At 42.1% G+C, this 16,680-nt stretch overlaps 1 protein-coding gene across 3 annotated transcripts in view; it reads right to left on the bottom strand.

Moving 5' to 3' along the window:
* Positions 1–16,680, bottom strand: part of NEDD1 (NEDD1 gamma-tubulin ring complex targeting factor) — a 68,679-nt gene that overhangs the window by 33,285 nt on the left and 18,714 nt on the right. For all 3 annotated transcript variants that reach the window (XM_032788543.2, XM_032788544.2, XM_075067169.1), the window contains exons 6-8: positions 11,244–11,473; positions 10,559–10,760; positions 8,831–9,023 (exon numbers count right to left, since the gene is read on the bottom strand). In XM_032788543.2, coding sequence (XP_032644434.1) covers positions 8,831–9,023; positions 10,559–10,760; positions 11,244–11,473 — 625 coding nt within the window. The remainder of the gene's footprint in view (positions 1–8,830; positions 9,024–10,558; positions 10,761–11,243; positions 11,474–16,680) is intronic.

Below are 16,680 nucleotides of genomic sequence, written 5' to 3'. Positions count from 1 at the left end.
CTACTTGTAGCTTGGAAATTAGGTTTGTTAGAGTTATAAATCTGTCCCTCATAAGATAAGCTCTGGCTGTTATGTAATTCAAAGAAGCCCCTATGAAATCTATTTGCTAAACCAGAGTCAAGGTGGACTTGTCAATACTATGGGCTGGTCTACACTATGGGGGGGAAATCGATCTACGATACGCAACTTCAGCTACGTGAATAACGTAGCTGAAGTCGAAGTATCTTAGATCGAATTACCTACCACCCTCACGGCGCGGGATCGATGTCCGCGGCTCCCCATGTCGACTCCGCTACTGCCGTTCGGGTTGGTGGAGTTCCAGGATCGATAGGAGCTCGTTCGAGGATCGATATATTGTGTCTAGATGAGACATGATATATCGATCCCTGAGAAATCAATTACTACCTGCTGATACAGCGGGTAGTGAAGACATAGCCTGAGTTGAAATCCTAATCTATGGAAGACAGACATTATCAGATGGATGGCAGAGACATTGAGTTTTGTTGTACGACTCTCCCTTCACCAACCAACCAAAGTAAAGGAAGACTATTATTCCCAGATAACACAAACAACCAGCTACCACTGCTATGATGTTTGAGGACACTTTTGGAACAGAGGAAAGATCAAAAGGGAATACTTCATACTGAAAGAGACTCGCTGACTAGAAAGCAAAGAAGCCTCCTATCAGAGGGGTGAATTGAAACATGGAAGTACACATCCTGAAGATTGAGGGCTAAGAATCAATTCCCAGAATCTAACAATGGAATTATAGCTGAGGGTATGCAGCCTGAATGTATGTGATTTCATGAAGGTGTTTAGGATCCAAAAAGCTAATATTGGTCTCCATCCTCTGTTCTTTTATGGGACCAGAATACAAACTTGGAATTCAAACTTTTCCCTCTGTGTTTAGCTGAAACTGTTTCTATGGCCCCTATACGTAGGAGAGAGTTGACTTCCTGTCTCAACAGGTGCTTGTGAGAAGGGTCCCTGAAAAGGGATGGGGAAGGTGAAGATGGAGGTGAACTGAATGAAATAACTCTGTGTTATGGCTTCCAAAACCCACTTGCTGGATATGATTTGGTTGGAAATGGGAGACCAGTTTTCAAAGGGAGGGAGGCAGATCGGAATTTTCAGCTGCACCATTCTATTGTGGGGGGATGTTCTGTACCCTTAACCAAATCATCAACATTGACGTTTGGAGGACAAGGACTGCTAGGCAGTGAAGGTTACAATAGTCACAGTGGATAGTTTTCTTTTGATAGCTAGGTTTCTTTTAGGTGGCTCAGTGGATCTATGGGAGAAAGAGTATTAAACCAAATAAGCTCTCTATGCCGAGTACAACTTACTAAATTTCTCTTACTTACTGAGCATGGCCCTGGAATCTTTTCAAGTGAGAAGAGGTTCATTTGAGAAAAGAGCTTAAGCTCACAGAAAGGAAGATCCACTACAGTATTTTGGACCTCCCTAGAAAAGCTAAAACAGTTGTAGCCCAGTGTTCTATGCATAACGACTGCAGTAGAGATGGAGTGAGTGTGTTCTACTGGGATGTGATCAATACAATTGTTGAATTTATCATAATTGATGTAGTTGTATTTTGCCATCAGGGCTTGGTAATTGTAGAGTCACTGACAAGTAGCTCAAGTCCAGATAGGTCAAGATGCTTTTGTTCCTTGACACAGTGTGTTGACTTCATCTGATGTTGTGTGTTATGCTCACTGACTAGGTGAATGAATACGAATTCTGAATTTTTCACCAGTATGCAATATTTTTTGTCCTCCCATTTGCAAGCAGGTATGCAGTGGCGGGAGTTTGCCAGATGGTTTTGTTAGGGTCCAGTTTTGTTTCATTCACTGGTAGAGCCTCTCTGCCAGAAGTTGATGTACATAAAAAGTCAAAAAACTTATGTTGGGACTCCTGAACCTCTTCTGGCAGAATCTATAATGATTGAGAAATACATTTAATCAATTCCTAAAACTGCTTAAAGTATTCAGCAAGAGATGGTGGAAGTGGCACTATGGCCTTGTTTGATGAGGTTGATGAAATATTAGTTTGTGATGTCATCTCCTTGTCTGCTCTAGCTTCATGGTCTTCAAAAAACTTCTCCCGAGGCTTTTAAGGAGGGAGTGAGGATAGGGCAGAGTGTCCCTAAACCATCTCCATGGGAGAAGCTGGGAGGCTTCAAGAACTGGTGATAGCAGACAGCCCGGAGGTTCCAGTATGGCCACTGAGGTTGATCATAAGGCAAAGGAGGGAGGATACATGTTGGTGGTGCAGGTAAAGAGGGGCATAAGATTATTTGTCCTCTGAGATTTCCCTGCAGGATAGAAAGATGGAGGAATGTCTCTTGTAGAACAGTCAGAGGATCCCCTATACAGAGACTGGGGATCCCCTATACAGAGACTGGGGATCCCCTATACAGAGACTGGGGAGTCTGAGGAATCATCCTTGATTTAGTCCAAAGGTGGAGAGGACCCCTGAAGCAAATGCAACTGCCTGTCTGTTGCAATCAGTACTGGAGATTTATGAGATACCGGTGAAAGATATTGTCTTGGAGATCAAGTGGATCTTGGTGCAGACAAACACTTGGAACCCATTAACAAGAAGGATTATGGCTCGTCTTATATGACCAAGGCTCTAGAATATCTAAATTCTTGCAGTACCAAGTGTAAATGAGCCAAAATAGATAAAGGCTCTGCAGAAATTGGTGTTGGTACCAAGAGAATTACCTGCTTCTGTGATCCCAGCTTGGAAGATGGGGCAGATACTGACGGCATTGACATTTGAGACACATTCCTGTTAGATGAGACTGGTATCAAGGATGAAGATAGCCTCTCTTCTACGGGTATCAACATCTGAGATACTCAGATACCAGCACTGAAGAGTCTGAAGATGGCACAGGCTTCTGTGAAGTAGAGTGCTTGGAGCCTCTGCCAAATCTATCATGCTTTAATAGTACCTGAGTTGGTTTCAGTACCAAGGTATGACTGGTACCATGGTGTTTTGAAGAACTGGAAGTCTTCAAAGAATTTCCAATACAGGAGTAGTTTGGAGCCTTCATGGAACACCTTTTGGAACCGGAGGTCTCTGGGGCAAACAGTCTCTGAGACGACCGGACTCCTTTCGATGAAGGCTCTCTACTAGGAGAACAAGAACTTCTTTTCTTAGGAGCCTGGGGGATACCTTCTGCAGTCTTTTCTGTCAAGGATTGACCAAGAAATGGAGGTCAACAGGCCAGTCAAGAGTACTCAGATGCCAATGTACAGAGAGATTCCCTGGGCCTGAGGGTGGTCACAAAGCCTATTTCCATCATTAGGAGCTGAAACTTGATTTAATCTAGTGTTAGAAGAGGTGCAGATCTTGCACTCAGCCGATTATGTGAGTATCTCCTAAAGAGTGGATTCACCAACAGTGTCTGTCACTAACCAGGATGGATTTCCACAGAAGAGCCAACATTTTAATCATGAGGATCCCAGAACACCCCAACAAAAAAAACAACAACAAAAAAACAAATCTCACCCCGCCACCGAGGCTCCGCTGGTGAGGGAGGAAATATTTTACAGAGGAGTTCTGTGTAATAACTACCATACCAAAAAAACTGAAATATACTAAAACTAACGGGTTAAAACAAAAACAGTAATGCAAAACTAGAGACTAAGCAAGATGCAGACACACTAGATAATCCATCTCAGGTCAAGAGGAATTGAGAAAGAACAGAGGACAGGGACAAATGTCAAGGAAGCAGAGGAGTTATTTAAATTAAGGACAAGTAGATATAAACTGGTCACCAACAAGGTTAGGCTTGAAATTAGATGACTGTTTCTAACTGTCAGAGGAATAAGGTTCTGGAACAGTGTTCCAAGTGGAGCAGTGGGGGCAAAAAAATCTAACTAGTTTCAAGATTGACCTTGATAAATTTATGGAGGGGATGGTATGATGAGACTGCCTACAATGGCATGTTACAGACTAACAGACATATTGGAGCATGAGCTTTCTTGGGTGACTCTTTGCTGCTTTTACAGATCCAGACTAACATGGCTACCCCTCTGATACTTGATACAATGGCATGGTGACCCATCTGCGACTGCTAGTAGCAAATATTTCCAATGGCCAGAGACTGGACACTAGATGAGAAGGACTCTAAGGTACTACAGAGAATTCTTTTCCAGCTGTCTAGCTGGTGGATCTCACCAAGATGCTTAGCATCTAACTGATGGACCTGAGGGGAAATTCCTTCTCAACCCTAAACGTGGCAGATTGACAGAGATGCTGGGAGTGGTGGTGGTTGTGCCCCTCTGCAGCATAGGGCACAGGTCACTTAATGGTTTGAATTCAGTAACTCAGCCAGAGGTTAAGCAGGTGGGTGAGGTTCTGCAATGTGCAGGAGGTCAGACTACATGATCATGATGGTTCTTTCTGGCCTTAAAGTCTATGAGACAAGGTGAATGATGTAGTATCTTTTATTGGACCAACTTTTCTTGGTTAGAAATAAGCTTTTGAGCTCACATAGCGCTCTTCTTCAGGTCTGAGTATCACAGTTGAAATAAGGCAACTCACCCACATTGTGTCTCTAATATCCTGGGACCAACATGACTACAACAATGCATATGCCTATGAATCTATCACAGATCAGGGTGAAATCCATTCACAGGGCCTAGTCCTGCAAACATTTACGCACTAGTAACTTTAATCATGCAAGTGGTCCAACTAAACTCAGTGTAACTATGCATGTGTGTGAAGTTACTCATACGCTTGTATATTTGCATAATCAGATCCATAAACTTGTAATTTGGATTACATTCTGAATGTCAGTTTGATATATTTTGACATACAGTGTTCTCTCTGCGCTTAGGTTCCTTTCCGCTCTATCCTGTATCTAATACTGCGATAACAGTGTACTATTTCACCTACTAGGTTTACTCTCACCAACACCCAAAGGAGACTCCATAAAACTTAAGCACAGGGTTTTGGGCTCATATACAAGAAAATATGTTATTTTATAGCATTACCCAGATGCCAATTTCAAGCATGCACTCTTTAAATTTTTAACTGGTCTTGTTTGTATGCTAGGACTCAATCATAAAAAAAAGTAATTGTTTTTAAATAGGAAAGATAAATGCTTTAATAAGTGCATGCTGTAACTGAAGGAAGACTCTCCAGATGGTGCAGTAATGTTAGTGACATTTCTTGGGTACACAGGAAGAATTCTACTTCACCTCATACTGCACTGCATGCCCAAGAGGGTTAATTAATCAGTGTTCCTATAGACTGCAGTGGCTTATTGCTTAATAAATGTTATTAAACATACTTCTAATTTAAAAAGAGGGAAAGTTTAGCAGCATAAAAAAAAATCATTAAAAATTTCTTCTGAATCTTGAAACCCCTCAAAGACTTGCTCAACAGACTTGAGAATATTTTTTCAGAACTGAATTTGCTCAAGTTAAATTTCAATAAGTTATACCTCAGACGGCAATGGCATTTACCTCCTTGCAGAGTAAGGGCCAGAACTCCTACAAAACAGCTGCTAATTAAAAGTGCTGTGTTTAGTTAGCGTCATCTCCTCTGTCAAATCAATGCACAACGTTAAAAAAAAAATGCAATAAGGGCACATGAATTAACTGCCTTTGTGGTGAGCTTTATTTTAAAAGAAAAAAAATGTAGAGAACTTCCTGCACCTTTAGCGCTAGCTGTAAGTACTTCTCACAGCCAAAGTATGATGCATAAACTCCAGAGGAATGAGAAAACCAATTCAGTCTTCTCTTCACTACAAATACTGTGGCATGAAAAGCAAGATAGACTTGGAACTGCTTAACAGTATTCATGCAAAAGTTAAAAAACAAAACAAAAAAACCAAAAAAACTGGAGCATACCTTTAAAACAAATGTCACAAAATATGCTGCACCATAATTTTCTTCCCTGGTAGATTTAACTAACCTAACTCTCATCCTATAGTCCCCAGCTATCTTTCTAGTGAGAGCTAGAAAGGGGGGTCAGGGGACAAAAAAAACCCAAAAACTAACCTGCAAAGCATTCCATGTTTTAAGCCGCTTGGACAAAAACTGCACCTAGAACAAAACCCTGCTAACAATAAAAAGCTCAGAGGAATGTCTTTCCACGGAGCCCTCTAAGCTAGGCTTAGAGAAGAGATGGCTAATGGTGATGGAGGGATGGACAAGGGACAGATAGATATGATAAAGGTGTATAAAATCATGAATGGACTGGAGAAAGAGAATAAAGAAATGTTATTTTATTCCTTCACATAACACAAGAACTAGGGGTCACTCAATGAAATTAATACACAATAGACAAACATAAGGAAGTACTTCTTCACAAAAACACAGTCAACCCGTGGAACTCATTGCCAGGGGATGTTGTGAAGGCCAAAAGCATAACTGTGTTCAAAAAAGAATTAGATAAGTTAATGGAGGATAAATTCATCAATGTCTATTTGCCAAGATAGTCAGGGACTCAACTCCATGCTCTGGGTGTCCCTAAATAGCTCACTGCCAGAAGCTGGGACTGGACAACAGGGATTGGACCATTTGATAACTGCTCTGTTCTGTTCGTTTCTTCCAAAGCATCTGGCACAAGCCACTGTTGGAAAACAGGATACTGGGCTAGATGAACCATTAGTCTGATCCGGTATGGCCATTCTTATGATTTTATAATTTCATGCAGAACCAAAACAGTCTACAGGTAATCTAAATCTTTTATATCACTCTACCCCAATTAAACTCAACAAGATTAATTATATAAAATGGACTGTGACAGGTTACTATTATGGTCACCACTTTTATAAGACTAATTATAAATTTTGCACAAAGTATGTCTTGTGAGGTATCATTTGAAAAGTCATAATCTGCTGAATATCATTACCCTGATAAAATATGTGTAGCGACCCTAAATGCAAAGTTATAAGATTCTACTGTATGATTGTTACTGAAATATGTTGTAATTTGGGGTAACATCACAAATCAGTTTTTCAGAGACAAAAAGACACACTATCACCCTAGACAGGTGTTAAAGGGCCATCACCTACTTTAGCGGCCATCCTCCAGCAGGGGGGGGAAGGTGTAAACAAGAAGTTTACATTTCACCCCAGGGATGATTTCAACCTCACATTCACAGAGAACTGCATGTCACCATGACTCAGCAAGGAGGTTTCTAGCTGAAGAAACTGAATTCTGAAGAGGAAGGAAAACACTTGATTGCACCTCTCCTCCTCCCAGCTCTCTGCCTTGACATCAACCACTCTCGAAGAGCTCAGCTAAGGGGGAGTGGTCTCAGGCTGAAAGGAGACCCAGCCTGTGAAATTTATAGAAGTATATAGTGAGACAAAAAAAATCTTTGATCTTAAGTTCACTTAACAAGCTAAGTTAGGTATTAGCTTGCGTAATACTTTTTTATTTTGTAATCACTCCAGACTTTCATGCATCATCACTTGCAATCACTTAAAATCTTGTAGTTAATAAACTTATATTATTGTTTTATCTTAACCAGTGTGTTTGGATTTGGGATAAAACTAGTACATATAGCATTTTCCTTTGATGAAATGATGGGGACTTTTTATGAGCTTGCATTGTTCAGTAGTGTCCTGGATAATACAAGACACACATTTCTGGGGTGACAAAGCTAGGACTAAGAATTTGCGGATGTTGCACTGTATGTAATTCATGAGTGACTGGTCAGAGTGCTCATGTATTTTAGCTGGGAGTGAATTTGCATGCTAAAAACTGTGAGAACGGGGAAGGAGTGGATGTTCTAACAGCAAAGCAGTGTAAAAGGCAGCCCTGGCTAGAGAATTAAGGGGACACAGCTGTTCAACTGTCCAGATTGTATCTTGGGTAATGTCACATGGACCCAGTGACTTTCTCAGTTCCTTCAGCTCATACATAGCTATTCTATCATAAGCACATGCAGTTTTAGGGTGCAAGATTGACACAATGGTGATTAAATTGTGACTGCTCCCAATTTTATGGAAAAAACAAATAGCGCCATACCTACTACACTGCAGGTTTATCTAGATAGCTGTTAGTGCTAATTGTCCACAGGGACCCTTCTGCTGTACATTAAAAATTCCCTAGCTTGCTTTGATCTATTCTCATTTCAAGGAGATATACATCAAAGTGCACAAGGGAACTTTTAGTGAGCAGCAGCAGGGTTTACATAGACAGTGAGAGGTAGATTTACAACCCAGATTGCCATGGACTAACTGTTAGTCTAGACAAGCCCTAAGTAGGCTAGAAACTTTTACATTCTTTTGTTTTGAGGTTTGACACTGCCTGTATCACTAACAATGTAAATGAGCAAAACGGCCACTTCCTGTACTAAGCTATAAATAAAATAAAAAAACCCTACATTAAGAAGAAAATTAAGGTTGTGAAGTCAAAAACTTACAAAATGTTAGAATTAATGTTGCCTGTGGCTTTAATTCGGCCCCCTTGTGTGTATGCAATAAGGTACAGCCTTTAATTACACGATCTCATACTGTTTTTTTTCCCCACAGGACGCCTGCCCCATTCAGTGCACAGGACGGACCCAGTCTGGGATTGAATTAAGGTTATCTAGCAATGGGGCTATTGTTGGTCAATACCTTCCTGATTTGTTGCAGCAGTTTGAAGGCCTGTGGTGAATGAGGTAGGGAACTGTGGGAAGAGAAAGGATAGTCTCATGGTTAAGGCAGCTGAATCCAATTATATACACAAACATATACAAATATTTCACGGTGACATAATGATATTCTGCAAGGCTGGCCAAAGCATGTGAAGTATAGCTCCCAAATCTTTTCTCACAAACTCAGATAATTTCCTATCCTAAAAACCAGATTCCTTACCTGTTTTGTCCTGAACAACATCTGCTCCTTTACTCTCAATTGTTGACATGGGCTGGGGTGAAACTGTAATTGGTGTGTTAGAGGTAAGATTTTTGATTATGCCAGTATTCTGAATTCCTCCAACATTACTACTCGCTTTAACATCTGTTCTTTTGGATGCTGGTTTATTTGAAGAACATTTATTAAAGCTGGACTGAAGAGAAATAGCAAATTTAAGAAGTTATTGGTGCTCCAACTTAAAGGAAAAAAAAATACGCAAATTCTTTTTTCCTGTTCAAAACATGGACAAGTTTCACAAAATGTTTAAATTGCAAGAAATTGGTCTAAACAAATACAACCTCTCAGTTTCTGATTACAAGTATGGAATCAGATGTCTTCAAGCAAATGTGAGAGATTTTGTACTATTTCTATTAATATCGTGTGTGCCTTATTTTACCTGCTTGCTATTACTCTGCTTGACTGCATGGAGTTAAATCAAAGGAGACTGTTTGTTCGTTTCCCACTAACGAAATAGAACAGTAGTAGAGATAAAATACCTCCAGAGAGAATACTGAGGGTCCTTAAGGAAAGGGAGAAGCCATTTAAATAGGGAAATGCCCACAGCCTAGCTCCAGTCAGAGTAGTGAGTTTATTTTTCCAAGGCCTAAGACTAGACTCAAAAGAACACAAAACCATTAAAGACCCCAGCAGAGAGAGCGGGCTGGGGTAAGTGGGCAGGAGCAGCTGGAAGTAAGTCTCAGACTGAGGTACAAAAGAGAAAAATGTTGCAGGGGCTGACTGTCTCTGCCAGGCCAGGAACAGAGAAATCTGGCCTGTGTGGAACTTAACCAAAACTTCCAAGGAGAGAATAAGGTTTAGGTTAGATTCATGAGACTAGGCATTCTCTGTTAATTTACCTTATTTCCCCAATACACTGTTCCCGTTGACTAATAAACACCACTTTGTTTGGTAAAGGTTGACTTGCGTTGCTGCAAACATTTTCTGATTATAAAGCTCCCTGGAGAGAAAACTTCTGCAGGGAGCAAACTGAACAGGCCCTGCTAGAAGAGTCACAGTGAGAAACTGGGATGCTGAAGCGTGGAGACTCAGTCTAAGGGTATGTTTACACTAGGAGCTGGGGGAGTGATTCCCATGTCATGTAGACATACTTGCGCTAGCTCTCATCATCCTAGAGCACTAAAAGTAGTCGTGTAGCCATGGTAACATGGGCAGCAGTGATTGGTGGCATGGGCTAAGCATGCCATGTATGTACCCATGGGATTCAGTGGGGTCTGAACTCAAGATGGCTAACCCGTGCAACCACTAACCATGCTATCACAACTACACTTTTATTTTCAGTATGCCACCTCAGTGAGAGCTAACATGCTATGTCTATGCAAGATGGAAATCACACATCCCATTCCAAGTGTAGACATACTAAGAGAGACATTGATGTGTCACAAGACTCCCCCTTGGGTGAAGTGGAGGCCCAGAACAGCACTATAGCCACACACACAAAGAGTTTAAGACTAAACTTTGCTCATGAGAAGAAAATTAAATGGATAAATGTCTACAATTAATGTTTGTTTTCTATACAATTTCTCTTGGTGTGTTGACAAATCTGATTCTCCTTTATGTTGACACCTGTGATACACTGACAGTTCAGCATACACATTTCTTTAGAAGACTTAAAGTTAATGTTTTCCTTCTATTAACCTAAGTGAGTAATAAAGAAGGAAAATGTTTTACCTTTGAACAAGTGCTACTGTACTGAAGACGTATACACTTCACAGAGGTTTTGTGAGCACTGACTGTTTTTACTGGTGATGTCAGCTTTCTTAGATCATAATGGTAAATTTTTCCACGGGAAGAGCCAATAGCCAGGGTAGTGCCATCGGGCATAAAATCTACTGCTGTCAGAGGAGATTCAGCTACCAGAGTTCTCAGTAGTCTTCAGACAGGAGAAATATAGGAAGGTGTTATAATTAAAAATAAAAATAAAGTACTTTTAATTAGACTTTCCCAACAGCACTGAAGAATTACAGCAAACTATATAATACAGATTTTTGTAATTCAGCTACAGATTTGCAATATATTTATTCTTCTAAGGACTGATAAATACCTACTTAAGTCAGTGGAAAGGCTCCCACTGACTTCAGTGGGCACTGGATCAAGCCTTTAGTGAAGCTTGTACACTTACACATTAACAAAATATTATAAACACACCCTAAAAAGGGATTTAACTGGAGCACAACCACTATTTTCTAGAGAATTCAATCTAGAAGTTATCATTCTTAATGTGGTCTGACTTTAAAACAAACACTAACAACCTCTAATCACAGATAAATGTACTTCTTGGAGTTACAAGAATTGAGTCAAATTCCCATACAATCCACTGATAGATAATGCTTACCAAAAGTTACATAATCCTTACTTTTTACTTGACGTGTCATAGAGAATGATCCTTTTATCCAAACCTATGGTGACAAGTAGCAACTCATTGACAGGAGAAAAGCAGATTTCTGAGGCTGGAGCTTTGTGAGCATTTTCAAAATTATGGTATGGATTTTGACTATTTACATCCCACAGCGTTACAGTTCCACTGTCAGACACACTGCCCAATAGAGACTTCTTAAAGGAAGAATATTTCAAGTGTCGAATAGGCTGTAAAATAAACCAAACATGCATAATGCACTATTAACTTAAAAATTATTACAAAATTAAATGCATACAATATATCTGTATATAAAGTTAAGGTTAAACGAGTCTAAAACATTCAGACCAAAAAAAGTAATCTGAATTAGAATCGCAAAAGCTGACATAATTCAACAGGCCATAAGTCAATAGATTGACATCATGTTTCTTAGAAATCATGCTTCAGAGGAAGGTGGCTTAAAAAAAACAAAACCAAACAAAAAAAAACACTCATTATGCATTTGGCCGGTATCTTAATGCAGTATTTGTGAAGTGAAAATTCCTTCCTGACCCCTATGCCGCTCAGCTTACACCACAGTCAAAAAGCGAGGGTTAAGGAAGCAGCAACAGAAATTCCTGAGAAAAATTTCCTGATTTTATGCCAATATCTCTTATAACTAAAGGAAACTTTAAAAAATGCCTGTATCATAAAGTTAACTATAAGGCATCAGTTGGTCTATGGAGCCCGTGTCTAGACAAGTGAAAAGCAATATTATAATTTTACTAATTGCTAACTTACCAAGAGTGCAGAACTTTTTTAAATACACCACAGTGATGTGAACGTAATTTGGTAAAACATGAAGGAGGAGGAAGTTATAACTAGCAAGTGATACAGCATTTGTAACCTAGGAGGAGAAGACTTGGCTGCATATTTTTACTATTGATGTCCAAGGACACAATGTGGGCACTATACATTAGTGTAAATACAGTAACTGAGGAAATTAAGTTGACCAAGGCATATCCTCTTTGTCTTTTAATTTTGCATGCTAAGTTCCCCCGCGCACACACCCAGTGACCTCATAGATAGATGAGTTACTGCATGATTTTAAGTCTTTGCTCTGAAGTGAGTAATGAATGTGACTTCCATCAGCTTTCTGAGTACTCTCTCTTTAAAATCAAGAGAACTCACTTCACTGCTGCAAAACAGTTGCCATTTTGTGTTCAGATGCAGAAGTCACATTCAGAGTGTGTCTTTCTTATGGAAACAAAGCTTGGGATTCGAGTGCTCTGGGGAGAAGTGTATAATTCACAGTGACTCATGTGGTGCTCTGTGCCCCTCTAGTGGTAGCAGGGCCACACAGAGCCTTGGGTTATCATCTGTGTTGACCGGCCACAACACAGGGATGGGGTGAGACACTTTGCCAGTGGGATTCACAGCTATTTGCTAGACAACAAAGGAATGTGGGACTCAAACATACTATGATCCATTCTAGGTTCTGTAGGGAAGGGTGTTCTAGTGATTAGACCATTCTGCCCCATCCCTCCAGCCCCTTCTGCTCTTATCCCTCCCTCTCCAGCGCCTGCCCCCACACCCCTATGCTCCTGCCCATGTTCATCCTTCCCCCATTTCTATCCTCTACCTTTGCACAATTCATCTCCCCTCATCTTCTGTTTCATTCTGCTCCTGTCCCTCTCCCCTCCTGCTCCTATCCTTCCACCCTCCCTCCTCAGTACAACTCTTCCCCCTCCTTTTGTTCCTCACCCATTTGCTATTAAGGGTATGTCTACACTACAGGATTATTCCGATTTTACATAAACCGGTTTTGTAAAACAGATTGTATAAAGTCGAGTGCACATGGCCACACAAAGCACAATAATTCGGCGGTGTGTGTCCATGTACTGAGGCAAGTGTCGATTTCTAGAGCATTGCACTGTGGGTAGCTATCCCGTAGCTATCCCATAGTTCCCGCAGTCTCCCCCGCCCATTGGAATTCTGGGTTGAGATCCCAATGCATGATGGTGCAAAAACAGTGTCGTGGGTGATTCTGGGTAAATGTAGTCATTCATTCCTTCCTCTGAGAAAGCCACAGCAGACAATATTTCACACCCTTTTCCGTGATTGCCCTGGCAGACGCCATAGCATGGCAACCATGGAGCCCGTTTGCCTTTTGTCACTGTCCTTATGTGTACTGGATGCCGCTGACAGATGCGGTACTGCAGTCCTACACAGCAGCATTCATTTGCCTTTGCAAGGTAGCAGAGACAGTTACCATCCCTATTGCAGCCGTCTGCCATGACTTGTAAGTTAGCAACGAGATGCGGTTAATCAGTCGTTCTGTACCTCTGCTGCTGTTATGGGTGCTCCTGCTGGCCTCGCTGAGTCGGCCGGGGCGCAAAGACAAAAATGGGAATGACTCCCGGGTCATTCCCTCCTTTATGTTTTATCTAAAATAGAGTCAGTCCTGTAGAATATGGGGCAATGTACTAGAGAGCAGTGCAATCACAGACAGAGAGCCCAGCCGCTCTCGTAGTCACGCCCAGAGATCAGCAGAAAATGATGAAGCTGATGCCATATCTAGGGGGTGCCGCTGTAACAACCCCATTCCGTTGCTTCCCTCAACCCTCATGGGTCATACCGTGGCCAGTGTCCCCATTTTTGTGTGATGAGTTATAAAGAATGCAGGAATAAGAAAACACTGACTCTTTAGTGAGATAAACTGAGGAGGAGCAGCCTCAGCTGCTTATGATAGTCCAGCCAGTACAGAATCTTTTCTTTAGACATGAAGGGGGGCGGGGCGCTGATTGTGAAGCTCAGCCCTTAGTTGCGTCTCATGAGGTACGGTTACCAGGCCGTTTCTGTACCACATCTGCCAGGGAATAAACGGGAGCTCACTCCTATTTTGACCCAGGCGACCTGGCCGACCTCACCTGAGGCGGGCCAGGAGCACTCACGGGATTTGACGACCAGGACGCTATCAGTCCTTTTGTTACTGTTTACCGTTCTCTGCCACCGGGGAGGGGAGCAGGAAGGGAGGAGGAATGCGGCTCTCAGTTGCCGCAGCACCCCATTACCAGCAGCATGGCAGTTAGAATAGGCTGACACTGAAAAAGTCAAGAAACTATTTTTTTTCCCCATTTCTTTTTCTTTCACGGGGCGAAGGGGGGGTCAATTGACAAGAATATACCCGACCACTTCCCGGCACCAATGTGTTCCCCTACAAGGCATTGGGAGCTCAGCCAAGAATCAAATACTTTTTGGAGATGCTGGTATGTGGGATAGGCTGCGTCCTCGGTCTCCCCTTCCTTCCTCCTGAGCGTTCCATTGATTCTTGGCTTTCCTTATGCTTGTCCACAGCACTGTGCTGTGGACTCTGTTCATAGCCTGGAGATTTTCCAATGCTTGCATTTGTCTATCTGGACGGGAGCTCTGATGAACAGCTTTGTCTCCCCGTACAGCCAGATCAGAGCCAGTATCTCCCGACGGTCCGATGCTGGAGCTCTTTTGCTTTGGACGCATCGCCACCCGTGCTGATCAGAGCTCCACGCTGGGTGGCAACAGGAAATGAAATTCAAAGTCGTGGGGCTTTCCTGTCTACCTGGCCAGTGCATCGATTTCAGATTGCTTTCCCAGAGCGTCACGGTGGTCACGGGGATTGACGCCCAGAGGCCAACATACTGTCGATTGCGGCCACTCTACCCTAATCTGACAGGCAACTACGATTTCAGTGCTACTCCTCTCATCGGGGAGGAGTACAGAAACCGGTTTAAAAAGCCCTTTATATCGATATTAAAGGCCTCGTTGTGTGGACGGGTGCAGGGTTAAATCAGTTTAACGCTGCTAAATTCAGTTTAAATGCGTAGTGTAGACTAGGCCTGAGTTAGGCAGCTTCCTGCTTAGGCACTAGCAGGGAAAGCATAGACAGGCCTGTCTCCTGGCCTCACAGCAGCCAAGAGGAGCAATTACAGGGAAGTTCTGCTTAGCCCCTACAGCCTTGGGCTCAAGCATATTTAATGCAGGCATAGTTAGGCAGTTAAATTGGCCAAAGATACCAACAAGTCTCTAAGCATGTGTGAACTCATATTTTTTAGAAGCTCTAATCTGGACAAGTTTTCCTTCAAACAGCAAAAGACACATCCCTGACACTAGTGTGACCTCCCCCCCCAAGTCAAAGTTCAAGTTCCTGCTCCAAAGCACAGAGGTACAAGAGCTTTTCAATGAGACAGTACGAAGTCACAGGAGCAGGAGCAGTGCAAGAGTGGGCAAGCAGGGGCATGCCCCCCGCCCAAATCAGCAGGGGCACAGAAATCCTCCAAGGCAGGGAGATCCAGCTCTCCACCTGCCAGGAAAGAGCGATCTCCACCAACCAGCCCTGAGACCATAGGGGAAGGGAGCAGAGCCAGCTCCTCTGGTCCTGGGGGACACAGAAAGTAACCCTCCAAAAGCAGGCAAATTTTTATTCCTGTGCACACTCCTGCTCAGGAGATTTTTAGTTTCAAGCATGGGCAAAGCAGTGTATTTTCTCCTAATCATTCTCTGAAACAGCTGAACAATTTTATCTGAAACTTTCCAAAAGTATTCAGCCCGTGGCAGACACCCGACATGGAAAATTTCACCCTAACAGTTACAGTCTGGCAAAGTTATAAGCAACTGAAGAGAGGTCTTAATCATGACATAATCTTAATTAAGGTGGTACAGCCTGCACCACATATGATGCATCCTAGCTATCAACACTTTACTTATAATTCCTAACACGACAAAGATTAAATTCAACACTGTACCTTGGAATGAGAAAGGGCCAATGAAATGTAATGGGTTTCTAGTATTACTTTTAAGTTTTGGCATGCCATTATAGCTTTATTACAAGAGAAGTCTTTCAGATACTGAACAGTTTGCAGAGCTGTTGTCCAGGACTCTCTGCAGTGACAACATACAATTAGAATTTAAGAACCTTATCAAAACAGGCAAGTCTGCAGAAAGAATGGCGCTTGTTTTTTGATTTAAATGAATCGGAAGCTATACAGGCAATTATACTTAGTGTATCAGAACACGGGAATTGCCATACTGAATCAGAGCTGCAGATCATCTAGTCTGGTGTCCTGTCTCCAACAGTGCTCAGCACCAAATTCTTCTGAGGAAGGTTCAAGACACCCCACAGCAGAAAAGATGTGGAATAACCTGACCCCCTTTTTAGCTCACCTCCTAATCTCCAATAACTGAAATTAGCCTAAACCAGTGGTTCTCAATCTGTTTTCCATTGTGGGCCATATATGCAGCTCTCTCTGTATTACATGGGCTGCATTCACACAACAGATGTACTACCCGTATGGCTCTGAGGATGGCACATGGGCTACAGCTGTGTGCTGACTGGGCTGCAAATGGCTTGTGGGTTGAAAACCACTGGCCTAAACCCTCTGAAGCACTAGATCTTCTCTCCCTAATACTCTTCATTTATCAT

The sequence above is a fragment of the Chelonoidis abingdonii genome, chromosome 1 (genome assembly GCF_003597395.2).
Source record: "Chelonoidis abingdonii isolate Lonesome George chromosome 1, CheloAbing_2.0, whole genome shotgun sequence".
In the NCBI taxonomy this organism is placed as follows: domain Eukaryota; kingdom Metazoa; phylum Chordata; order Testudines; family Testudinidae; genus Chelonoidis; species Chelonoidis abingdonii.
This window is presented reverse-complemented; position numbering and strand designations above follow the sequence as displayed.